General features: G+C 40.4%; 1 protein-coding gene across 1 annotated transcript in view; it reads left to right on the top strand.

Moving 5' to 3' along the window:
• The window catches only part of GPR158 (G protein-coupled receptor 158), a 183,728-nt gene that overhangs the window by 146,235 nt on the left and 9,570 nt on the right, over positions 1-27,923 (top strand). The window contains exon 7 of the mRNA XM_065666605.1: positions 16,538-16,776. Within this exon, the coding sequence (XP_065522677.1) occupies positions 16,538-16,776 (239 nt within the window). The remainder of the gene's footprint in view (positions 1-16,537; positions 16,777-27,923) is intronic.

The raw sequence follows: 27,923 nt of genomic DNA on the forward strand, positions 1-27,923 counted from the left end.
TCATGCTATATGAAACAGAACATTTGACCTGCTTGCTAGATTTGCAAGTCCAAATCTGTTTCTTGTATGATTAGTTCTTGTTGCGTGGATGTCACCAAGTTTGAACTGGGGCAATATCTTACCATAAATAACAAAAGAGTCTTACTACTTCTCCCTTTTTCCCCCATTTATTTCTTTGGGTTATGAAGACAGGTCATTACCACAGGACTTTTCTAGCAATATTTGATATCTCTCTGATTGAAATATTTCTGTTTAAACAAAAAATTCATGGCTGTCAACACTGTCCTACACTGTGTGTGACCTCAAAGTGGAGCTGGAACCCTTCATCCTTGCTTCGTCCTTGCAGGTTTTACAGAGCTTCAAGCTTACTGCATTTTCCCCTCATTCTGTTCAGTCCATTTTGTTGTCAGTAGGGTCTCATTGCTGTATGTGAGTAGGTTGCCTGGGTCTGCATCTTTTAGATCTTTTACATTTGATTTCAGTGAGAACCTCTGAGTATATCATCTGTCTCTTAGCAATAAACCTTCTTTCTTTCCAACCCTAACTATTCTATGATTCTATGATTCTTCTTGTGGCAACTGTGGCATTTAGATTAGCTCTCCCTGATGCTTGCTTACTGCTCCTTCAGGGCAGCAGAATAATTTTAATTCCATTTGTCTTTAAATAGACACATTTTTCTTGTTTTTCTAGACAGGCTTAGAACCAATGACAACTGAACCTTTGACCTTAATTTAAATTGTCTTTTTTTTTCTTTTCATTATTTTACAATGAGCATACAAAGCAACACTTTTCAGAATTCAGCTTATCAGAAAAGGCTGTTTCTTCCTGTGCATACGAGAGGAAGCACAGGAGATGAGAGTTCATTTTTCTTGCAGTTGACTTTTTTTAATATTTTATTACAGAATGACAGATGAACAGAATGTTTCATTTATTTCTTGAAGTTTTATGTTGCATTGGTATATATAACCTTGCAGGGGAGTATGAGCATTTCATTACCTTCTTCATTAAAATGGGTGACAGTGTTGTCTAGTAATAAATTCGGAAAATAAAAGTGAAAAGGTGTACTGTAGTGGGCCCCTGAGAACAGAAATCTGTGATACTTCATTGAATATTCAGTCAAAGCTCTGAGGAAGTTTATAGAACTTATACAAAAGGGTTTCTAGAGGTAACTATACTTTTGATGCTAATATACTTCTGACGAGTATTAAATCTTAAGATTTAAGGTTTGAATAAAAAGCTTGTTGCAGAAAACATACTAAGAAAATACTTTTTTTTTCCATCTATCTATACGTATGTATACTGGCTACACAAAGATTACAAAATCAGAAGAGCTGAGGTTGGCAGGGAACTCTGGAGATCATATAGTCACACCTGACTGCTCAGAGCAGGCTTAGCCAGGTAGGATGCTCAGAGCCATGTACAGTCAGGTTATGAATTTCCCCAGGGATGGAGATCCACAATCTCTTTTGGCGACTTATTCTATTGTCTGACCACAGTTACAGCAAAAAAAAAAAGTTTTTTCTTATGTTTAAATGAAGTTTCCTGGATTTCTTTTTGCACCCATTGCCTCTTATTTTGTCACAGGGCACCAATGAGAAGGGTCTGGCTCCATATTCTTTACTCCCTTATATCAAACATTTATATGCATCAAAAAGATTCTCCCTATGCCTTCTTTTCTCCAGGCTGAATAGCCCTCTAAGCCTCTCCCCTTATGAAAGATGGTCAAGTCCTTTACTTACCTTTGTGGCCCTTCACTGGGCTTAGCTCCAGTATGTCCATGTCTCTCTTGTACCAGGAAGCTTAGAACTTGACACAGCACTCTAGATGTGGCAACACAGCACTTCAGATGTGGCCTCAACAATGCTGAGTAGAGGGATAGGACCCACCTCCCTCAACTTACTAGATATGCTCTGCCTCAGGCTGAGTCCTCAGGTATACTCAGCCACAAAGCTTCTGGCCACCTTTACCACAAGGGCATATTGCTGGTTCATGGTGAATTTGGTGTCCAACACTATCCCCAAGTTGTGTTCTGCAAAGCCGCTTTCCAGCCAGTCAGCCCCCAGCGTGTACTGCTGAGTTAGGGTTATTCTTGCCCAGCTGCAGGACTTGGCATTTTCCATTGCTGAACTTTGAGATTCCTGTTTGCTCATTTCTCCAGGCCGTTTTGGTCCACCTGAATGGCAGCAATATCGTCTGGTCTCTCAGACACTCCTCCCAGTTTCGTACCATCTTCAAACTTCATCTCCGAACAACTCTGCTCCATTGTCCAGGTTGTCAATGAAGAGGTTAAACAGTGTTGACCTCCGTATTGACTCTTGGTGAACACAACTAGTGGCTGGCATCCAATTGAACTTTTTGCTGCTAGTCCACAACCCTCTGAGCCAGGCGGTTCAGCCAGTTTTCAGTCCAGCTCACTGTGCTTTATCTCACCTCTATTTTATCAGCTTTTCTACGAGGATTTTACAGAAAACAGTGTGAAAAGTCTTTCTGAGTCAGGATAAACATCATCCACTGCTCTTCCCTCAGCAAGCCAGTCATCTTTTTGCAGAAGACTGGGTCAGTCAGGCATGATTTTATCTTCATAAATCCATACTGACTACTCCCAGTTACCTTGTCCTTCGTGTGTTTGGAAAAGGTTTCCAGGAAGATCTATTTTTGTCACATTCCCAAGGACTGAGATGAGTTTGACCAACCTGTAGTTCCTGGAATCCTCCTTCTTGCCTTTCTTGAAGATCAGAGTGACATTTGCTTTCTTCCAGTCAATAGTAACCTCCCCTCATCATTGTGACCTTTCAAAGAATATTGAACATGGCCTCATAATGACATTCGACAGATTTTGTCATGACTCATGCATGGACTTAAGTATATGGAGTTCACTTAAGTGTTCTTGACCTGATTCTTCTCCATCAAGGTTAAATCTTCCTTGCTCTAGACTTTCCCACTGGTCTTAGGGACCTGAGATTCCTGAACACAAGTCCTACTAGTACAGATTAAGGTGAAGACGGCTTTAGTATTTCAGTCCTTTTGTGTCATTTGCCACAAGGTCCTTGCATCATTCAGCAAGGACCTGGTGACCTTGCTGAATGCAGGCCTGCATTTTCCCTAAACTTTTATTTCTTTGCTTCTGTTACACCTGTAGAAGCCTTTCTTGTTGCCAGTTGAATCTACCCGCACCAAATGAATTCCAGGTGGGTTCCCTAAATCCACTGCTGTATGCTCAGTGTCTCTGTATTCCTCCTGAGTCACCTGGGTCCCTCTTCCACTTCTTGTATGCTTCCTTTTGATGTCCGAGTTTAATCAGGAGCTCCCTATTCATCCATGCACACTTCTGCCACCTTTGCTTGATTTCCTGCAGTTTGGTAAGATCTGTTCCTGAGCCTGGAGGAGCTTGAAGTTTTTTCCATTCTTCCAGGATCCTGAACTCCACCATTCATGGTCACTGCAGCCAGGGTCGTCCCTGACCTTCACAGCCCCAGCAGTTCTTCCTTCTTTGTAAGAATGTGGTCCAGCAGAGTGCTTCCTTTCCTTGGTTCCTCAGTCACCCACATGAAGAAGTTATCATCAGTGTGTTTCAGAAACTTCCCAGACTGCATGTGACCTGCTGTGTTGCACTTCCAGCACTTACTGAGGTTGCTGAAAACCCTCATGAGAACCAGAACCTGCAAGCATGAGGCTTCCACCACTTGTCTGTCAAAGGCCTACGTCAGGACCTAGTCTGTATTCCTGATCAGGCAAGCTGTAGCAAACCCCCATCACAGTGTCACCATAAGCTCTCAGCTGGTGTCCCAAGGCAGAGCTCCATGCATCTCAGCTGCCTGCTCACAAACAGAGCAACTTAGCCTTCCATTCTGTCTTTATCAAAGTATCTGTACCATCCATGGAGCACTCAAGTCGTGATCAGCAGTGATTTTTAAGGACACCATTAGTGCTGTTGCTTCAGGGGGTAGCCCTAGCTGTTGAGGCAGGTTCCTAGCAATGTGGCATTATGCAGTGCAGGGGAGGGAACAGCAAGTATTTGTCAAAACATGCAACTTTAATTATTTTCACAAAGTTTAAAATAAGACAGACATTCAGAAACTAGTTTCCAGGAAACTGTAGCTTCCTCAGAAGTGCTCATAACTAGCCTAATTAGCAGGTTTTTCTGATTGCTACCCTTGCTTATACATATTGAGAGTAAACATAGTTGAATGGGCATTTACCTGGCAACAGAACATAGAAGCTTATGAAAGGATTCCTTTTATCCAGATATTGCTGACACTATAGAGTGATTCTGGACTACATTTCTTTAAATTTCCTTTAATAGTATGTTGTATTTTATGTGAAACATTGGAAGAAGAACATACAGAATGCAATTTTTCTCTTCCAGAGCATCATTATAACTGATCTGTTTCAATAACAGTAATCAGTAGCATGCCAGATCCATGCAGAAATAGCATATGCAAAAACACGGGCTGATCTGCACTGCTGGGTACTGTGCTGCTTGCACGAGCCAAGCTGAGGCTAATCAGAGCAGAAGAATCCATCCCTCTTCAGATCTTTATCATTGAGTTTATACAGCTGGGGCTTTTTTGTTGCTGGATTTTTCAGTTATTTGTCCCTTTACTGTAATGTTATAAACAGAAGAGATGCATTCTTCTCATTCTTCTGTATTTGAATCTGCTCTGGCCCCAGTTTGTTTTCTGCTTCATAGCTGACAAACTGCTGTGCATGTATTGATGTTCGTTTTCTTACACAGTCATTGCTTTACTTGTTCTTCCATCAGGAGAGGTGTTTGACAAACTGGAGTATGAGTGAGGTTGGGCCTGAAAAGTTCTATTTTGGTCTGTTTACATTTACTGTGGAACTCTTTTTTTTTTTTTTTTTTCTCACTAAACTTCTTAGTGAATTCTAAGAAGGAAACATAAATAAGTTGGGCAAAATATCAGGGAATTTACATGACTAGCAGCTTGGTTACCAACTAGTGTCTGTTTGTCCTCTGCATCATCTGCGTTCTGAAGGAAAGAAGGGTTTGAAATAATGACCGCAGCTTGAACAATGACAACTTTTTGTCATTATTGCTTTTAAGAATGGAGGATTTTAAAATTTAAAATAAAAAGACTACCATAGCAAGGGAGGTCTGTGGGTAGTACTGCAACCTTTAGTAGCTATATCTGCACATCTGTGTTGATGCTGTGGAGGCATATTTATGTGTGATGTTCCTGCGCCCTAAGTATTTCCTGTGAGCCTGGAAGCTTCACTGTAAGATGTGAAGCTTCTGTGGAAGCCTTTGGTGTTTAACTTACATACTGGACTTTATATTCTATGAGAGGGTCCCTGATTCTCAGTGCCAGCAGCTGACCTCTTCCTTTCCCCACTGTATGAGATGTGTAATGTAGACCAATAACTCACAGCCCAGCTATACAAGGTCCTGAGCAACCTGCTCTTTTTGATCCATCTTGGATCAGGAGAGTTGGATTAGGTAATTTCTTAATTTCTCCCTTACAGTCTTGGCTATTCTGGCATTCTGTGAATGAATCAACCAGAGACACAAAAACTCTACAGATGCCTGATGAGCTTTAATACCCTTGCCAGGATTTTAATTCCCTTCAATGTAATCTACTCCAGGTGCACATTTGCAGAGGAATATTCTTAATAATAACAAAATTTTATCACACAGAACTTTCATCCGAAGAAGTTGGCATTGTTTATGGTCTCAATTTCTATTGGTGGTAACACTGCTGATTGTCGTGACATGTGGAGATGTTCCTGATTTTATCTGTTGTAAGAGTGGTTTGAATCTTATCTTTTGCAGACAAGCTGAAGAATAAACTTTCTTTTCAAATACACATGAAGGTCTTAGCCGTGATACCTGTATGCACAACCACAAGATAAAGTTAATATTCATTCTACAAGTGGAAGGAGAGCACAATGCTGATAAAGAGCTGCTTCTTCAGAAGGGTTGATATGAAACACTGCTGCCTGTCAATCACATATAAAGTGGTTAACATTTATTTTATTAAAATGGGCACAAAACCCTCAACAAATATTATAACTACATATTACAGTTGTGTGTCTCTGCAGCTTTTCGTACCATATTTCATTAATTCCTTTCAGTTTTGCATCATACAATAAAGGTGTTGACAACCCAGTACCTCTTCTTGAGCTCTGCTGAAGTACACGAGTCTGCATTATGGATCTGAGAGGAGGATTGTGTCCAGTGGGTGTGATTACTCTTTCTTACAGCTTAATGAAATAAACTAGTAAGACAAGTTCTTCCTATAGCATCTGTGCTGTTTAATTATTTGGCATGGTAATGAATGCACGTAAATGGGAGCAGAACACATCAAAGACTGGACCTTTCAATGTATCCTCCTCCTCAGTGTCCTTGTAGTTGAGAAGAAATGCAGATTTGGATTGTTCTTGTTCATGATTACTTAACTCTTATTTTGTTAGAACAAGATATATAACTTTGAGGGCTGTTATATAAGAACTCTGCATGTTTCATTTATATGGACTAGTAGAAGAAGAGATTTTTCCACATATTAACTGTATTAATTTGAAGGAAAAGTAAGAATTTTGGAAAATTCCACTATGTGGCTTTCATGAATGTTAGCTGAAATATAGGATTTTTGTTTTGGTTTAGTTTTTTAATAAGGTTTCCATATCTGCGTATGATTAACAATGAAGTGATAAGATTGGGAGCAATATGTAACTTAAAAATGTAAACATTTATATGGCTTTTTTTGAATGCGTAAAGTGTACATGCTTCCGGTCATTTGATATGAAGGCAGCTGTATGAACCTCTCTTAACCAGTTCACAGTAACTTCCAGCACTGAAACATTCTGACAGAAGAAAAGCGAAAGGGAAAAAAACACATTCCAAAAGATATTGTAGAAATAGGAGGGCATAAAAATGGTGATGCATTACATTTTATAAAGATGGGAGAGGTTCCTGTCCCTTCAATTGCTGATATTTGCTTCCTGCATCTTTACTAATGGATTTTCATTTTAAAGTACTGTGTAGGAATGTCATTTCACAGCAGAAAATGAAATAAGTGCTTGCAAGTCAATTTGTGAGGAGATACTTTTGTGCCAAAAGATTTTATGCATAGTGCTTCGGTGAGCAGTCCACAGATACAGAACTTCTCCTGGTCTCTTTCTGTTCACTGGAATTTTTTCAAGGCAATAGATTTAAAACAGTTTATTTTGAAAAACACTTCTCTCAAATGTCCTCTGACAATGCAGCAAGACCCATAGTCAGCAACAACTTTGAGCTGTGTGTACCTTCTCGTGCAGGAACATCCTCCAAAAAGGCAAAGAGAAAGCTCAGAAAGTTAGGCATCTGTTTGACTGGTCAAAGTGACTGATTATTTTAATGGGGAAAAAAAAAAAAACTATATCAGTCCAGAAATAGCAGTGTTTGTGCCCAGTTCTTCACTTGTGTGTGATGCCACTGCAGGGCAGATCTTGATTTGATCCAGCTTAATGAATTTTGAAATTGCCTTCTCTGTTTCTTGGGAATTTTCTTGGGAAGACTTCTCTGAACAGTCTTCTCTGTTTCTTGGGAATTTTGTTTCCAGGTTCCTCGATCTGCTCCAGGTCTCCTACTGCCACCCACTGCTGCCTCCCAGATCTGTTTCTTCCTGAGCTTGCTCAGCAGTCCCTGACAGACAGGGCAATATCACTTCTGTCAAAGAAGTCTACTGACTCCATCATTTCTTAAAGAATTTTACCTTTAGTATCTTACGAATATAGGTAATACATGATGTCACATGGAGTGTGATTGAAGATCCTCAGGAAAATCTCACCAGCATGAGAAACTGTGTAGGGAAAACATAGTTTGACTCCTAAGGTAACTGAATTTTGCTCTGCTTTTCATCTCTTACAAGTGGAGTATTCAGAGAAATCATTTGGTCACTGAAGCTCCTGTGATGACAAATCCAAACTCAAACTCTGAGATTAGGTCTTGTAAATCAATGGGTTTGTTCCTTTAGAGCAGGAATGGGGAACCTTCTTGTTGCTGGGGCCATGGAGACCATGCAAACACACCTGTGCTGGTCTGTGCATTAATAGGGTCCCAGGGATGTCAGCTGGTAACTGCCCAGCCTGGGTGAAGAGCTACATCTGGACTGCAAGCTGTAGGATATCAGATCGTGCTCCAGAAAACTCAGTAGCAGAATTGCATGATACTATTGTAAGAGCAAAGTTAATACGTTTTAGTGTTGTTAAGACAGCTAGTAAGACAGAAGAGATCACATAAAAGCACATTTTATGCTGCTTTAGCATAGAAATTCACTATGTAATTAGAGATATAAAAAAGTAAATTAATCAGATATTTTTATTGAAATCTTTTTATCTTGTTCAATCTGCAATGTAACACATATGAACTAAAATAGAGTATTGTATTAGCCACATGTATAATGGGATACAAAGGGGAAACCAATGAAGCATCCATCCGGAACATGAAGACATTTATCTGTGAAATTATGCTCTTTTCCTTCAGTTGCTGACTACAGTTTAGTGCATTCCTCAAAAAGCAAAGTATAGTGATCTGTAAATATGCTATGAATATATAGTTCAGTCCTCATGATAAAAAACTGCTAGCAGAATGAATTGTAATTCACTCAAGCTCACTAAATTATTGTTCACTACTTTTTGATCCAGAGAAAAGCTTTGCATTCTTCTTGTATAGTACCTAAATAAATTAACCTAATAAATCTATAAAAGTGGTGAAACATGTAGCACAGCTGTTACGGGTTACTAATTCTTATGATCCTGTTAAAAATGTCAAATGCGTTGTTTTTCTTAAAGCTGCAGCTCTTCATATCATGCAAACAGCTCAGAATATCTGCTGGTTTTGGCTTAAAAGGAAGGAGGTATTTTGGGTTTTTGGCCACATTAAAAATGCTAAAAAGGTACTGTCTTTTTAAGTGGGGCTTGTCATTCTCTGATCGGAGGACCAATGTGTGGCAGAGAACTAAGGAGGAGAAGAAAGGAAAGAAAATCTTTCTGTATCAAGATATGTAGCCACTCCCAAATTTACTTTGGCCTGGATTTCGGCTTTATCCATGGCAATACTTGCTGTCTGTAGTGTGAGTATTTTAAGAACAAAAATACAAGATTTGGCATAGGGTTTTGATGGGCTGCCATATTGCTGATCACTAGAAAATGTCTCTTGATGTTTAAAAGGTTGTTGAAATTATCAGTGGATGTTTTCAGCAGGACAGGGTGTCTGTATGGAGCAGCACTAACAGTGAGGGGAATTTGTGTCATCCCAGTCGGTTTTACTGGTCAGCCTTTGTTAAATGAAAAACTGTAAGCTGGGATCAGGAGGGGAGTTGGCTCTTTTATGGTCAACTCTACAGTGCTTTGTGAAGCAAATTTTGTAATGAATGCCTTGAAAATGTCTTTAACCTTTTGTAGGAAGGGATTACCAGGAGGCAGTTCTGGGGTCTATTTTCTCAGTGTAAACTTCTGAGAAATAATGACCTTGAGATCCTTTGTACTGCCTGTTGTCAAAGTATTTGATGAGGGTAAAGAACTGAATGGCTTTGGATTTGCAAAACGTTAGTAACCACCTGATGATTTTTAAGAAGCAAATAATTAGCTTAGCCAAAGCTTTTATCGGCTGAAGGACTTACAATCTTCAGTCTACACTACTAGTGGCAGGTAGTCTTCAGGATCTATGAATTAAGGTTTCTGCCAGAAAACTGCCTCAAATTTGAATGAAGAAAAGAACTCAGCAAAATTGGTTTGCTTATGGAGTAAAATGTCTGAGGAGCTAACCTTGTTTTTACTGAGTGAGGGCTGTAGTTATTTAAACATATCTATCAGGAAGAAATTACTGAATTGGCTATGTTAGCCATTTTGTAGCAGACCCATAAAGAGATGGTCCAATCCCTGTCCCAAGGACCTGGGATTTTCAGAATTCTAGGCATCTCACCCAGGATTCTGTGGCTGTGAGCTCTTGATTTTGGTGACACCAAAGTAACTGTGTGATGTAGCTTTAACCTTGAATAGTTGGCAAACAGGAGACGTGTCACTGCTGGTTGTCTGGGGACAGATTGATGGGCTTTTTATTTAATGGTTTATATAGTCATGGTATGCTCTGTGACAGCTCTGTCTGGTCAGGGTTCAACGGTCAGATGTTTCGCTGACTGCTCTGTAGTTCTGCTAATCTCAGCAGGATTCATCGGGGTATTAGTGCAGTAAGTGGTTTATTAGAAGAGATAATTAGCACAAAGCAGATGAGGATTTCATAAATAAGGAGACTTGGTCTGCATCACTGAAACCTAGTTACGTGACATGGCAGGTCCCCTTGTTGAGCCTTCTTACCTCTCAGCTGCTCAGTGCTCAGTACATCCCTCAGCACACACCCAGGATGGGCAAATCAAGTGGAGGAACAGCCATTTCTGATGAGACTTACCTAGGTGGTATGGTAATATGAACAAAAGCATTGCAAAAGACAGCACACACAGTTTCAGTGTCTCCTGCAATGGGAGCTAGCAGGCAGCTGGAACAGATGTGGGCAGCAAGGCAGTGAGCTGGGGAGAGAGGAGGCACTGGGGAAAAGCAGACCTCACAGCTGGTCTGTCAAAAGATTCCAGCTATGGTCCTTGGAACTGGCTGCAGACAGAGAAAGCTTTTTGATCTATAGTCCACTGGGAAATTGAGAGTTTCTCAAGTGAGACTTCAGTCTTGAAGGTGAAAGAAGAAAATAAAGCATAGAATAGCATGAAAAATGTTAGAATCTAGGCTGCATTGAAAGAAATAACAATTTTGTTTGCTTATTCGCGGCTTAACTACAGAATGACAGACAAAAGCTGCTTCAAATCAATACACTTTCATCAAAACAGGTCATATTTTTAGGCTCTTTCCGTGTTATTAAATATGCATTATGATGAGAGTCCAGTGCTGCTCACATGGGAGTGAGTGAGTGGTTGTGATTGCAGTGGGAAATCTATTGGATTCCTGTTGCCTCCCAAAACCCAGAGCCTTCTCTTGAACACCATGTGATTTCCCTCCTACCTTCCTCAGTCTGCTCAAACTCTTGGAGATTGCAGCAGCACAGTTTATCTCCTATACATTGATCCAGAAGGGGAACTTTCATTTAGGCACTGTAGAATTACCCTTATATATGTGGTATTAAAACTAATCTAGGAAACTACAAAGTCGGTTAGCATCAAGTCACGACCCATATGTCTTTGCTTATTAATGGTAGTTTTTACCAGGCACTGAGGTAAAATGCATTTTGTAACTCCTCTTCACAGCTTGCTTTTCTAGCCATACATCTGATAAATTTATATTACATTATTTTTCTGCAATAGGAAATCACTTAAAACTCTGTGGAAGATATAAGGGAGATGAAGTCTCACTGTGCAGGCTAGCCTTCAGTCAGTTTGTGCTCTGTTGCCCATAACAAAATCCAGTGCGTTTGGAAGGGTTAGTCAGTGCATCTAAGAATTTGTTGCCTTTCATGGCAGTGGTGTTCCTGACAGTGTATTTGCTATACAAAATATCTCCTGAAATGAAAAATATGGGAGATAGTCTATTATCTATACTTTGATTTATTGCAAATAGAGTTGAGATATTTTGATGGCTATCAGTGATATGTGCCCGAGTTCACTGGCAGCACTCAGGATGAGGACTCTTAGAGGTATTCATACACCCAAATAATTGCCAGAACTTCTTTCTCTAGTTGTACTTTTTTGCTGGACAGGAAGGACATGATGCATATGATGTAGGTCTTGTCATGCTGTTTTCGTGCTGTTGACATGGCACAGCTCTTAGCCCAGGTTTGCTCAGGTTAGAGATCATCAGACACAATAAAGTGAAAGATCATCTCAATTTCAGTATCTTCTTCAGTGCTGGACTTCAAGTCTGTTCTATGCTGAGGTCTTGAGAAATCACTTGGGAAGCAGATGATGACTGATTTGGAGCCTTTCAGCTGGGATGTGGTTTAGAAAGCTGTTCAGTTTTCTCAGTTGGGTTTTATCCTTCCCAGCTGAGAGCCAGTAACTGGTGGTATGAGTGCATCTAACTATAATTTGTAAGGCTTTGGGCCTTAAGTGTTGATGTTCTTCCTTCAGTCACCTTTTCTGATGTGAAGATAAAACCTGCACTCACTATTTGTGTATGCGTGTGTGTGCCTGTGTGTCAGGTATTAAGAGTAGGCTCTCTTGTATTGACATAGTGCCATACGCACATGTGCCATCAGTACTTTTTCAGTAGTTCCACCTCAGTTTACAAACTGGAAGTAACTAGCGGCGTGTTCACCATTAGTCCAGAAAAAGCAGATAAAACATAATCCATGCACCACAGGAGGGCAACATCCTTCATAAGAGCCTGACCTGTTATCTTTCTGGTGTAGCATTCGTATCACAATAAAAATCATCAGTCTGGAACAGAACAGTTTGGCAGGATGACTCAGTAGAGCCACAAAATGACAGATGCTAGAAATAAAAAATAAATTGTGCCAGGTCATTGCTGTCAAAACAGGATCCTTCACCTGTTGTTCCTGCCACTTACACAGTCAGCTGATAGTTTGGGGCCATGTTTTCTGTTCACAGGGCAGATTATTGATATGACAGGAAAATTTAGTATGATTTTATTTATTTTCCAAGATTACACACTGCATCTCAGGATTTAACTTCTACAGCAGCAGCCACGTACTTTGCTTGCTGATTCCAAGTAGGTGCTCCCAGCCAGTCCTGTGAACCAGCATGCTCTGTCCGTCTGCCTCAGATTCTCTTGCAGCATCACTTCTCTCCCCAGCTGCTGGGCTTCACTTGGCTCTCAGCTCTATGCTTGCAACCAGGCCCACCCCTTGTTCATATATATGGAGCCAGGCATACCAGATAAACCTTCAGACCCTATAGCTTAGTCTCCCCAGACTTGGCAATGCAGCCAGCAGAGTTGGGAGTTACCTGCAGTGGTCTCCAGGGAGTTTGTTCAGCCTGAACTGTGCCTTTTGTTTACTCTGTAGAAAGATGGCTGTTGCCTGTCAGCTTTAATGCTGCCAGTAGCTGTCTGTAGGTCAAAGCTTTGCTTTGAAGGCAGCTGTGTCTTCCAGCAAAGCAGGTAGGGCATATTGCAGTGTTCTGTCTGTAAACAGAGCTGATGACACACCACTGAAAATGATTGGTTATCCAGTAGAAGCCTGTAAGAGTGGATTGCATTTGCTGAATGGTTTTAGCTGGGAGAAGAGTTAGAAGATGCTGAGGAAGATGGTTGACTTTCTTCTTCTGCTTTAGATCAGAGTCCCTATATCTCAAACAATGCCCTAAGCTTCTGCCAGAGTATTGCCTGACACTACCAGCCATTCCGGGGATAGACAGAACAGGGGGAGGAGTCTTTCCGGTTGACATTTACCTAATGAAACATTAATTTGCTCAGGGATTTGAATCCAGGGCTACATCTATATTAATAAATTAAACAGCATCAGAAAACATTTGTTGGTGCTGCCACTCCATCTTCGGTCCTGCTGAATTGTTTTAGTGGTCCCTGGCTTGCCCTTGTTCTGTGGTAAGCTGAATGCTTCCAAACTGTTTCCCAGTGTGGTTCAGGAGCTGTCACAGCTGTCACAGGGTAATAGTATGGATGCCTGCTCTTCTGTGCTGGTTGGCATCGAAGCCAGAGACAACCCTGGGTATATTTATTTTCCTAATGTACATGCATCCCACTAGCTCCACTTCTTACCTCCCTGTGAGAAATCTCTCTCATCTTTTGAACAGCTAGTTCGATCCAATATATAGATATAAAACAGTGCAAAAAAGGAGGGCTGAGCATTGTCTACCCCAAAGTCAGGGCAGTTATTCGAATGGAGAACTCCTCAGTTTTCTGATGCAGAGTATTAGTCATCAGACAGTACGTGTTTGCAGAGGCATTTTGATCAAATATTGCAGTGATTCAACTTTTTTATGGTGAACTTTGATAGCATATGAGTCAGAGATATTGGAAGGCAAATGACCCTGCAACCTGGTGAGTAAGGCTGCTCCTGAGAGGGGAAACTCCTCAGCACTCGTCTTTGCTTTCATACATGTTCAATAATAGACAGAGGTGGAACACATCAGCCGGTGCTGAGATGATGACAGGAAGATGAGGGAATTGCGACGCTGGAGCTTCTGTTCTAGTAGAGTACTTTTATGCCACAGCCTCTAGAAAGGAGATTGTCAACACTACAAATCCAACCCAGCTTTTCTTACAGCTTCTCAGAAAAAGAATTTGGGGAAAACAAGATTGGGTTACATGTAGGCCTACAGGTCCAAGGTAGAAATGGTGGTGGATGCTTATTTTGGTGAAAAGAAGAGAAAAAAAGAAACATGATCTAAATTGGAGGGGGTTTGACTGCTGTACTCCAAGGTGTTATTTGTTTCACTCTGCTCAGATCAATAATGCAGCAGCAGCCCACCTGTCTCCCTTAGAAAGCTGTCTCATACTTAGCAGTTAATGAGCTAGTACTGGAAAAAATGTAATGGGTCCTGCCTTGTTACGTCTAGAAAAGGCTCACATCTTGGCTTTCAGTAGAATCACCAAGAATTTACTTTGGAGAGCCAAAACACAAAGAAAATAAATGTTTCTGGTAGTTCTGAGTTGGTTTGTATAATTTCTCTAATTCTTAAACCTTCAGAAACATGTACAATGAAATTTTTCTCAAATGGCAAACTATAGCTGTGAAGAGGTGGTGTTTTCCAGTTCACTACAAAAGGAATACTTTTTTCTGCTCTTCAGAGAACCTAAATATTGATTGGCATTTACAACAGGGAGGAGGAAAGCCCTCACTTACTGTTTTTTAGAACAATAAAATGAGGATTTACCAGTGCTGCCTTGGAACTGTAGTGCTGTGACTAAGCAATGTAGAGGGAAGTAGCCTGCCTTGCCTCTGTGGAGTTTTCTGTCTATCCTGCCTGAAGACTTTGGGAAGCTGCTTCCAACATGAAACACTTTGCATCTGTAAAGGGAGAGCAGAATATCTATCAAACATGGAAAGATCAAAAACTGTGACCCCCTGCAGGTTAACTGTTGGGAGGGAAACAGCTGAATAATGTTGAACATACTCAGATCTCTGACTTCACCTAATGCACACTGTGAAGGCTGTGTTTGTAGTCAAACGATGATTCATTTTTATGGATGTGGAAAAGCTTTTGTGCTTCTGCCTTAAAAGACACTGTTCTATTATTTGTTTGAGAGGCAATGCCAGTTGCTTCTGCCTTCTCTTAGACAAATATAAGCATAAATATTAATCTGGAGTGATACTGATTTTTTGCTGAAAAGCCAAGCCTGGCCATGAAGCAGCTTGGGAGATGGCTTGGTGCTTGGTATGCTGAAAAGGCTTGGGAACTGACAAGGGCATTTAAAAGCCCAGCTTTCTGAAAAATTCATGTTCCGTAAACCTCAGTAATAATTTGTCGCTTCATGCGTGTCAAGAGTATTCACTGTACATGCTCATGCTCAAGAGCCAGGAACCACCGTGGTTTTGAGGACAAAGTCACTGAAACAGCTCACCTCTTACACTTTAAAAGGCTCTTCATCCTAATCTCAGCGTTTAAACATTGGCCCAGCTGGTTCTGATGGCGTTTCCTCACTGCCCAGCCTTGTTAGCTTGGCCAGGTCGAGGCAGGAGCACTGCAGTGGCAGCCCCTGCAGCCTTCTTTTCTCATAGGAAAATACTAGGAAGAGGTTAGATGCTTCTGAATCCCATGCTGTGGGCAACACAAAGAGATGCTCTGTGCCACATGAAGAGTCAAACTACTTGCTCTTTCTGAGGCTGTTTCATCAAATTTTGGTTGCACTCATACTCCGAGCAGGACCTTTTTCTGCTTTAGCAGGTGGTGATGAGTAGAAAATAGAGGTGATGTTTCCTTGAACAGTTCTTGGTGGGAGTAAACCTATTCTAATAGTAAGTGCAAATATTTTTAAATTGAGTGTTATGTGTTCAGTGGCTGTTACATGGTGTGTGTCTAACATATGATGTGGCTTTTCTTTCGATGGTTCTGTCCCAGCTCGGCAAGCTTTGTCCATAAGCAAGTCAGAAACCACATAATGAGCAAAATGCCTTCCACTGTTATTTCTACAAGGAGTATTGTCTCAGAAGCATCAAACCCAATGGGAAATATATCCTAGAAGTGTTAATTTTTTTCTCTGGAAATAGCGTGATTGGGGATGAGCAGACAAACAGCATCAAAACAAAATGAAATCTCACACACATGATTGCTGTTTTATGGAAATGACCTTCCCTTTTCCAAAGAGAGAAGTCTTCCACTGGGAGCTGGAAGGTACAAAACAGCTTGACAGCACAGCATGTGAATGTGAATCTCTAATATAAGCATAGCTAATACTTTCTATTATTGCTATGTAGCACTCTCTGGGCAGCAGTCAGTTCCATTTAAATGCAATGAATATGAAAGTAATAATGTTTCACATTTCACTCTTGTACACACTGTCAGGGGAAAGAATGTTGATTTTTTTCTTTTTAATAATCTGATAGTGAATTGAAATGAAAATCCGGTTCCTGCAACACTGCTGGTGCTCATCTTAACTCTCTGTCTGAATTTTTCAGGGTTTTGAAGGTATTCCTTTCCCGAACTGCTCAGCGTATTCCATACATGACAGGTGGGCGAGTGATGAGGATGCTGGCTGTTATTCTCCTGATAGTCTTTTGGTTTCTCGTTGGCTGGACTTCTGCAGTAACCCAAAATTTGGAGAGAAACATTCCACTCATTGGCCAAGGGCAAACATCTGACTACCTGATCTTCAATATGTGCCTCATAGACCGCTGGGATTACATGATGGCTGTTGGTATGTTCATTTTCTAGCTTATCTTTTAATTTCTAAAATAAAGATTGGTTGCCTTTTCATTTTTCTTCTTTTAGAATATCTTAAAAGTTTTGTCAGACTGCCTAATATCATGTAAAAAGCTTCCAGGGAAATAAAATATTGGCATATATGTTTTTAAATGGGCTGAGAAGTAAACCATAATTAAAGTACGCTGAGACTTTTATGACTTTCAAAGGTTTGTAACTTGGATTGTAATAAATCGTGATGGGTGCTCAAGAAATTTTATCTTTGAAGGCAGAAGGTGCTTAGCTCTTCTGTGCTATTAAAATGAGAGATAATGGCTAGATTAATGGATGCTTTTTACTTCTGCACCTCAGAACTGAGCAGAGCTCTCGTGTGTGAGGAGGGAAAGAACTTGCCACACCACTCGTTCATAACTTACAAAAATTAGTATCAAATAAAGGGAGTAGAAAATGCACATCTAATATCCAAACTTAATGTACTTTTTAAATGGGCTCTCAGTGCTTGGGATAGGCAGGAGCTAGAGCATGACACCCTGCAGAACTCATATCAAGGAGAAAAATGACTCAGTTTTGTTTCCTTACTTTTATAACAAACAGTGGCTTCCCCGTGCAAGGGTTCAGTTATACAGTATAATGTGCTTCCTCGCACTGGCTGGACAGCTTCAGTGCTTCTGCACCTAAAGCTCTTGTTTCTACTACAGCCCAGCGGTTCCACTCGTTATCTCAAATACATCACTGTTTTGAAAGTTGAAATAAATCCTTGCCTTTCTGCCCTTACCTTGCTTCTCCTGTGGACACCCCACTAACAAGAGCATGGCTGCTGAGGATTAGGGAGAGGTAATGGTGGCTTCTCCACATGGGAGTGCAGATGACATGGATAGAAGCAGCCTGGGGGTATGAGGAGTGTTTTTTCTGACAGTGGTGTACAGAAAGCCAGCACACAGCAGTTTTAAAGGGCAGAACACTGCTTCCAGCTTCGCCAAGTACTTTCTATGGCTCCAAGGTGCCCCTGTAGCCTGCTCTTCTTGCATTTGTGTAAGATCTCAGAGGCAGTCAGGCACACTGGTACCCCATGTGTCAATATGCTCACTGGTAAACCGTGCAGAGAGGAGTATAAAGGAGGACATTCTGAAATTTATCTTGATTTGAACCCTTTTGGAGGGGTGTACAGATAAAATATAGCTATACTTTGCAGTAGTGGAATAGTGCTGTCACTAGAGATGATGTAAAATTAATAACAAAAGAGAATTAAATGTAGAACACTTGATGATTTTATCTGCACAAACCCATTTTGCATCAAAATTTTACTGCATTTCACAGACAGTAATACAGTGTAGTTTAATAAAACTTTTATAGTGGTGGTTGTTGCATAATGGTAACCGAATGTTTCTATCCTCTGGATACATGACTATGGTAGTGTAGTGATTAACGACTGAGATCTTAATACCCAATTCTAATCAATAGTCCCTTTTTTGGTAAGAAATTGTGTAAGTTGCTGTCTACTATTAAAAAAAAAAACAAACTAAACTCCAAGATGACTTTGTTAAGGTATATTTACAATTAGAGGGGTTTTAAATGTTATTCAAAATACACTTAAGGGCAGTAGAGGCAAAGCCAGCTCTCAAGCCTGAACAAAATCAGGCAGTTTCTTATGTTCTGTCGTTGTGCCTTCTTACCCAAACTACTTTATAAACAGAGTTGTTTGTGTAAATCTTCAGTAAACTGCGCAGCCACATTAGCAGTACCAGGAGATGTACACCTATGAGTCTGTACTAATGTGTGTGTGTATATATGTATTTAATATACATGTGTGTATGCACTTCAAGATTTTCCTTGTTAGTAGTCTGAGAAGCTTACAGCCAGTGGGAACTAGTTCCAAAACCAGATACTTCGTCTCAGAGATATGTCAGGAGAAATACCCATAGTGCAGAACCCCTTTTATTTCTTCAATTGAGTGGGAGCAGCCTTGCAAAAGATGGATTATGATATTTAATTCAAAATGCTAAAATAAAAATGCTGGGTAATAATTTATGGAAGTCTTGTTATTTAATTTAGTCAGTATTTTATATAAAACTAGTGTGTGTTTTGGAATATAGCCTGTCACCTGTAGCCCTTGCTGGAATACCTCCGTGTTCCAGTCAGCTGTCAACACTTTACTGAAATGTGGAGGGGGAATTTGCAAGGTCGTAGATTAGTGAAGTGAGAATTAACAAGGCTCTGTTAGAAAGCTGTAATGAGATGAATCCTTTATGCTACCAGAGATTATTGGAGTTAGGATTTATGAAGGATTTTCCATACTAATCGTGATACTTAGGCTTTATCTCGGGAGACTTTTATTGGAGTGAATGTTTTATATTTACATTTCCATTAAGTTTAAGAGGATTCTCTCTGTGAGAGAAGTCGACTTAGACACAAGGGTTGATGCCATTTCTAGCATTGCCTCTGTACTCTGTGATATGCTGATGAGAAAAATTAGCATTCAGTGAATCTTATTTTATCTACAAACATAATGTAAGTTAGTATGTATTTTCCTCGAGGTTGGATATGTGTGGGTAGCTTATTTGTTATTTGCCTAGATGCTTTTATTTCCTTTGTGTTTGCTTCTGCATCACTTTCAAGGTTGGGATGTCTGTCTCATTGACAAGCGATGGCATGGTTGACAGTCTGAGATGTTACAGAAAGACCGGAGTTGCTTGAAAATGTTCACCTACAAAGCCTTTTTCCTATGGCCTGAATATATTCTATACCTCCACCTGTCAAAGACAATATTCCAAGTTAGGGGAAAAAAAACATGTGATGAACTTTTGGTACCTGAGGACTTGCAGTGTCACCAATCAAACTATCCTGAGGGAAAAGATCCTGTAAGTGAAACAGATATCAGCACAGGGTTTAAAAGAACTTCCCAGAAGCTGGAACAAAAAAAAAAGCAAAATAGCCAGTTAAATGAACAAAGTCTCAGGCAGGAGAGAAAGACAGGCAGAGAGGTAAACATGCATGCACAAACACAAATAAAGAGCAGAGGTGGTATCTTACCAAGTGGATGTTCCTGACTTCAGCCCAGCCAGCTATCAAATCCTATCCAGCATGGGTAGGATTTGAGCTGTAGTGTTGCATTCTGTGTGTGTTTTTCAATGTTTTATTTAAACCAGAAGCGATGACAGGTATTAACCAAGTGCAGGGAGTATTTTTCCCCAGTACCTGTTTGACTCCCGGCTGCAGGAGCTGTGCTGCTTCCACACAGCTGACTGGAGTGGCTGCCGTAGCCTGCTAATCAGTGGGTCATGCTCTAGGGCTTGGGCACCAAGAGGATTCCAAACACGAAGCTGCACCACGATTACTGCATGCCCTCAGCCAGGAAAAGGAACAAAGCGAGTGTTTCAGACTGTTCGCAAAAGAGCTCCCTCCCACTTTTCATTTCTTGATATTCAACATATATAATCTGTGCATCTAAAGAGGGCATGAGTTGCCAGGACAGGCTCTAACAGATAGAGCTTTAAGGCCACCTGTACAGTTCTGAGTTAGGGCATTATAATACAGCCTTACAAGGCCCTTTATTAAATTTTCTACAGGCTCTCTGCTGCATTCAGTGAGTGAATGATTATTATTTCTTTTTGTTATCCCCATTTATTGTGGCCTTATGCCATATTCGGGATGTGTTGTTCAGAGCATGCAATGAATAAAGAACTGTTCATTTCCAAAACGGTCGTTTTTAGGCCATGTTCTCCTTAGCATCAATGTACAAAGATTAAAACCAAAATTGTCAACAGTAGCTATCCATTTTGAGTGTCTGTCTTGAGACATGGAGAGATTGTTTTTTCAGAGTACTGTTTATAGCCTGCTCTGTGTGGACAGCCCAACCAGGAGGTACTTGTTAGAATTAAGCACTGATGAGTATCTGGCTTTAGTTCTCACATTAAAATCTCAGAAAATGTATCATGTAAAAATAAGTGATCAGTTGTAAAAAGCTTACTGTAAATGATAATACCAGGGCTGTATAAAATGTTTGCAGCAGAAATAGGCAAAGAATCCTGTTTTACAAAGGAGCCTTCAGCTCCGTCCCTTTCCTACTTGTAACCCACGCCTCCTGCTACCATGTACACCTCTTTCACAGTCCACATCACTAACACTGTGTGTGGTTTATGTCCCTCATCTCTAGGATATGGTGAATCTGGAAAAGATACGGAGAAGAGTAGCAAAGATGCTGGAACCCGCAGTTTGAGCAATTTGGGTTGTATTACTGCCTTTGGTGATGTTGCTTTTTCTTGGTATCTGTTATATTCAGGTGAAATCCCATAGCCTTTATTTAGTCACCATTTCTACGAAGTACTTCTGCTGAGGAAATCATATTTGGGTTGCCTTGGCTGCATGTTTATGTATTGATAAATGTTGTACTCAAATGCTCCTGCAAGCCACCCATGGGAAGAGATTGCCTTAGGAGAGGCTAGAAGATGCTCTGACTTCTTGTCTTTGCACCACCCTTTCTGGAATTTACTTCTTAGAATCATAGAATCAACTATATTGAAAAAGATCTTTAAGATCATCAAGTCCAACCATTAACCCAGGTCTGCCAAGACCATCAGTAAACCGTATTACTGAGGGCCTCATCTACGTGGTTTTTGCACACTTCCAGGGATGGTGACTCCAGCTCTGCCCTGGGGAGCCCATTCCAATGCCTGATCACCCTCTCTGTGGAGAATTTTTTCCTAATAGCCTCTCTAAACCTCCCCTGGCACAGCTTGAGGCCCTTCCTTCCTGACACTAACAAGTGTCCTGACACTTGTTACTTGAGAGAAAAGAACTGATCGCCACCTCACTACAACCTCATTTCTAGGTAGTTGTAGAGAGCGATAAGGTCACCTGAGCCTTCTCTCCTCCAGGATGAACAAACCCCAGTTCCCTCAGTGGTTCCTCATCAGACTTGTGCTCCAGACCCTTCATCAGCTTTGTTGCCCTTCTCTGGACCCACTCTGGCACCTCAGTATCTTTCTCGTACTGCTCCAAGTCTTTCCAGCCCTTCACATACTTTGAATGCCATTGGCATTGCTTGCATCTTCCTTAAGATGTGAGAGAAGAGGTCCCACATTCAGCTTGCTTTCAGCTGATCTTGTTCTCCCTCTTTCATCCACATGTGAGCTAAGCGGATAACTGGGCACATGAAGACTGAAGAGTGACCAGTTGACCTTAGTAATAACTCTGGACTATGGAAGGAGTAAGGCAGAACAGCACATCTGTGTGGAGAAAGGAAGAAATGCATAACGGCAAAGAGAAATGCAGAAATCAGGGGAGTTCCTAGAGATTGTAAATGTAAGTACTGGCATAGGTTTCATGCAGTGAGACTTCTAGGCATGTTGCTCATGGTCAACTCAGTGTATATCTCCATTGTCAGCAAAAGCTGTCTCTAGGTTACCCTCAAGCCATGGGGCCCACAGACCATGGGTCAGCATGTCCCTTACATTGCTTTGAGTGGACCTGCAAGGCAGTCTTGTGGCTGTGTGGTGTGCCCCTCACCAGCCCACAGACCCCTCGTCGTCTTTCTCAGCCTTGCCCAGACACAGACCATGGAAGTTCTGACAGAAAAAAAGTTTGGATTTGGCACCATTGATTCTTCCTCCATACATAGGTCTCTGTACTGCTGTGCCTAGCTAATGAAAACAATGCTGTGATATGGTGAGAGGTAAAGCTTTGGTAATTTATAATTTGCTAGGAATAACTTAATACTAAAGACTGACATATGTAATCACAGTTCATTGAAACATATGAAAATCCTTACAGCTGAAGAACAGAACTTCTCCTACGGCATGGTGCACCTCTCCAGGTGGGAGATTGGATGCAGTGAGGCAGAAAGAGTTTGTGCTGTGCTGGCTGGCAACACAGGAGCAATTGAGGACACAATTCTTTTCCTATTTTAAAACGGTGCATGCTCAGCTCCAGCTGGCACCCTGAGTGGATGAATAGATGGAAGAGCCATGCTTTCAGATCCATAGCACACTTTATTTCAGTAGGGGGAATTTAAACTGTATGAAATGAAGCCTGATGGAGAAGTAGATGAGTTGTTATAACTGTGTTGTGGATATAAGTAGAGTTGTAATCAGTAATTTGTGTCTAAAACCTGAGGAAAAAAATGGCGTAACTGTTTGAACAGTACTGTTTAGCCAACAGGGCAAAGTTCAGAATGCCACATGAACTTAGTCAAGCCACAGCTGTAATGGCCTTTCACTTGTTAGTATAAGGAAAGGACACAGAGCATGTCACTGTCACTGGGGAGCAGTGGTCTGTTCTTGGCCTACAAAGATGCTTGTGCTCAGACACAGGACATCATACAGAGTCATGAAAGTGGGCCTTAATCCTTCAGGGATGTCTTCTTTTTTCAAGTAGCATTTGGATAGCAGAGTGCAAGTGAGCGTGGGGATGGGTATCGTGGCTCCAGGGAGTTCCTTGCAGCAATTCTAGCCTACAGCCATCTCCAAGAGGCCACCCTGAAGAAGCACAAGAGAAAGACATTTCTGGTAGGGTAGGAGGCCTAAGAAGCATCCAGGACAGCCTGAAATAACTCACTTTCCTTTCCTGACCATGGCAGGAAGGAAATTCGCAGTTTAGGATTTAAGCTCTTCACAAATGTGGGTAAATTTATTTCTGCTGTCATCTTGCAGTGACAGGGTGGCATTATCCCCATTTCATAGAGCCAGAGCTGAGACACAGTTGAGATTAGGGTTATATGGTCCATTTAATCTAGCTGCCCATTTTACAATGCCTTTGGCTCAGTTACAAAGCTTAGCCAAATCTATATATAACATGTTACGTATGGTCTCACTGGTTACAAATACAGCCCTCAGTTCTGCTGCATGTTGCAGAAAAAATGCCTATGTTGGCACCCAAATAGCAAGAGAAATGCTCTCTGTGATCATCTCTGCAAAGTTTGTCTTTAGCTGTTTCTTTAATATGCACGGGAGCTTGAGGTAAATATAAAGTTAGGATTCAGTTGTGCACATGCACGGGGCTGCTTTTTTTTTCACCTGCAGTCTTTTCTCATTCACTGGGCATATGAATGCTGTTTGAAACAAATTACAGAGCTTTCTTCATTACCCAGCCTTGATTTATCTCTGCAATTGCTCTGTCACATGCAGTAGATGAGTTTGATCTTTTAAGAAATAATATAGTTAACTGAAGATTATATATGTAAAAGAGAATTATTTAAGGCTGCATATGTGGTATTTTTATTTTAGTGCTGTCCAGTTTTAGAGACAGCAAAGCTATAGGAGTAAGGATGAAGTACTTTCCTAAGGCCTCCAAGAAGAGTTGGTGTGTAAGCCATCTTCAAAAACCCAGCTTGATTTTTCGTGTTTCCTTTATATGATCTGTCCTTCTCTGAATCTGCTTTTTCTTAGCTTTCCGGAAGTCATGCCCTTGCTGCCTTTACTCCAGTTGTCATCTGTGGGTGTTCTCTTCCTGTACCTACCCAAGTGTAAGGAAGTTCCCAGTGACTTCCAAATCTTGAATAAGAGGAAAGTGACTTGATCACTGCTTTCAGTTCATCATATCTTGCTTTGCAGTTCTATGCAGTCAGGTGAACTACAGCATATGCAGAGCAGGCAATGAAGAAGGGTATGATTAACATGGGAGTTACGCTGGGGGGTAGACAGGCGGGAACAGGTCAGTTTGCATTCAGTGTGCTGTGCAAGGCATGACACAGCTCAGCGAATGGACACTGAAAGAAAAGGTCACAGAGACTGTCTTGACATGGCTTTGCCTTGTACTGGCTTTAAATATGAAAGAATGATTTGCAACACAGGCAACTGCATGTTTAGCAAAAGCTAGTGAATATATTAACCAATATCTTATGGCAAAGTTTAAGTCAATAATACCAACCCAGAGCCTGCCCTTTTCTATGGGGCAGATGCATGTCACAAACTGTGAACATACATGTTTGTCCTTCCTTATCAGAAGATGCAGAATATGAGCAAGGGCCTAAGCAAATCCCAGGTGAGCAGACATGGCACGCTCTTAGCTGTAACAGACTGGTGGCATTAAGCATGATTCTGGTCCAGTATATTGGGTGAACAAGCTAAGTGTTCCAAAACACTTTATTTTCTGAAAACATGGTGGGCATTGCAAATAAACAATTATGGGATTTAAACACTAATGAATATAACTAAGCAGGTTGATTAAATGGTGCAAAGAGCAGGTAAAAGTTTATGTGGGTAAGAAACAGGTAGTGATTAGGAAGAGACATATTTAAAGATTAATTCATTTGTGCACATGGCATGTTAAGGTCACATTATATTTTCATCTCTTACGTTCCATTCATATCTGCATCCGTTTATGGTTTTAAAGCAGTTGTGCCTTTTCTTACTCTTTTATCTGTCAGACATTTGCACCTGGAATCTGAATGCCTGGTTTGGGCAGTTACAGAACAGCTACTGAAGTTTTTTCAGAGCTCTTTTATGCTTTATTTTTTTTTACTTCATATTTTCTGTCCAGGCAGCTGTTGACAGCTCTGTCTCCTAGGAATTTCCGTCATTTTTCAGAAGGAGAAAAGATGGTATCTCTTGTTCTTAATGTGTAAAATGGGTTAATTTATAAGCCTTATGATAAATCATACTTAAAGTAACAAGATCATGTGTTTTGAGCTTTGAGTTTGGTCTTGGCAGGTTTGCAATATGCTGAGATACTCCTTTAGTGGTCAGGAAGTCACGCTTCTACACCAGGCTTTTAGTGGAAAATGATTCAGCAAGCCAAATAGAAATTTCATATCGTATCTCAACACTTTTAATCATTAAAGATACTTGGCAGGTAACAGTCACTAGTGGGCCATAGACAGAGCTAACAAGACCTCAGAGATGAGTGGTACATAAGAACCTTGCTGCATAATGGCCAGATTTGCTCCATTTATCTATCTATCTATCTATCTATCTATCTATCTATCTATCTATCTATCTATCTCTGTATCTCTGTCTGTCTTTCTATCTGTCTATCTATCTATCTATCTGACTATCTGTCTGATCTATCACAGAATCACCCAGTCAAAAAATAGACTGGAAGGGGCCACTGGACGTCCTCTAGGCCAACATCAGTTTGAAGTTAGTTATATCTGTGTTTTTCATTGGTGTGACAAATACATTAGTACTTATTAGTATAAGTCACCTTATTTTATATATAGAAACCAAAAAGGCCGTGTAGAAAAACATTTCAGCAAAATTTTGTCACACCTTCAGATTTTTATTATAAATTGCACTCGTAATTTGCAGTTAAATTATATGAACTTAATTTCCCTTCTCAAGCACATCTTCTATGTGATACATTTTAGATCTGTAATTAGTGGTTTAGATAATAAATCGGTTTTCTATCAGTCTGTTTTGTTTGTTACTGCTGATGAAATTATTGTAACATATATATTGTATGGCTTAGCAAGCATAGGAACTCTGTTACTTTACCTTGTGATTTAAAAGCTGTTCTCTGTTTGTGTTGTGTACCAGATGTCACACTAATTATTATCTGCAGACAGGAATGCCAACTCTGCTCTAAATGTAAAGCTTTTATAAAACCATTGTTCATTAAATGGTGCAAACTACTGTTATGCTTCAGTACATTAATACTTTGAAGTGTCCTCTTGTTGTCTTGGGGACTCCTTGTAACTATGATTGGAAAACTGAAAATGGAAATTTTCAGAATTAATCAGATGTAGAGGTCACATGAGCCCAGCTCACTGAAATTGGTTTTTATTATGGAGATGTGGCTTTTTCGTGTTCATTTGCTCTCTGATATACCTGTATACAAATAAAAAATTAAAAAAAAACTTCCAAATTTTCAAACGTAGAGATGATTGGGTTTTTGTTTGGTTTTTTTTTTTTTCTGAAAAAAAGCAAAATTTGACCCACACTCTTCAGTTCAAATAGGAATACCTTCAGCATATGGAGTTTTATATGTGTATTTTCATCCCTTTAAAAAGCAAATGTTTTCAAGCTCTCAGCCCCAGCACTTGTAACTGATCTTTTCAATCAGTAAGAGACTTGAGGCTCTTCTCACTTCAGCCGAGGAAAAGAAAGAAGAATGAGCCATGGGCAGTTTTGTGGACTACGACTGTTATTTCACAATTAGCTCATCTCTTCAGTTCTGCTGATAATGGTGGGTCTTTTTCTGCAGAGGGACTTTGGATGAAGAGCAAAATGAGAGGAAATAGGCTCTCTGGCGTGTTCTGGGGAGTACCTTCTGAACTGTATTAATAAGAAGAGTTTCCATAGAACCTGGGACAGTAAAATACAGTGATTTGGCTTTAGTGAGCTAATGCTAACCATTTTCCCTTTTTCAGTTTCTTCTAAATCAATACAGAGCAATTAAAGTAGTAAATTACAGTGCTTTGAAGAGCAGTACATGTCAGTGCCATGATTCTGCATATCCAAGGCACATATACTTAGAGATAAAACCCAAAACTGCTAACTTTTGTAAAGGAGCCTTTAATCTTATTTAATTGAAGCAAAATTTGTATTTCACTCACTCAGAGAAGACTTCAGGAGCAAAATGGCTTTGTAGGTCATTCCTGCGTAGGTGTTTTTATGAAACCAGAGTAAGAGACTTCACTAGTAGCATAGCTAATTAACTAGGAATGAAATGGAAGTAGCAGCCAGTTTGCCCAAGCAATGAGTGTGTGGGGGGGTATAGGAAAGACATACCTGCATACATGCTTTTGCAGAGCTCAAAATAAAAGCTGCAACTCACAGTTTCAGAAGATTCACACCATGCTTTCTTAATTTTGAAACTTAGGTTCCAAGTCAAACTATTACTTAGTCAAAAGGTTTATTATTGTTGGGGTTTTGGTAAGGAAGAGCACAAAAATAGCGGCATGCATGGATTAAGTGTCTTCAGATGCTTGGTTTTATGTAACTGGGAAAACTGACAGGTTTATGTAGGATATGTTCTAGTAAAAATAATGGTCTTGAAGCTAGGCCATCTATTTTTGATAGAAGTAAGAAACAGGCAAAGTGTTATTCAGAGTTCAGACTGAACTCTTGTCAGACCACAGAGATATCTGTGCAACTGAATTAATTTTCACTCTATCCAGACTTGTCTCTTAGGATTTTAGCTGAGATTCACAGCAAAATTAGAAGTTTCTAAATGCTGTAACAATATAATATAGGTAATTTACAGCAT

This window comes from Lathamus discolor, chromosome 2, assembly GCF_037157495.1.
Source record: "Lathamus discolor isolate bLatDis1 chromosome 2, bLatDis1.hap1, whole genome shotgun sequence".
NCBI lineage: Eukaryota > Metazoa > Chordata > Aves > Psittaciformes > Psittacidae > Lathamus > Lathamus discolor.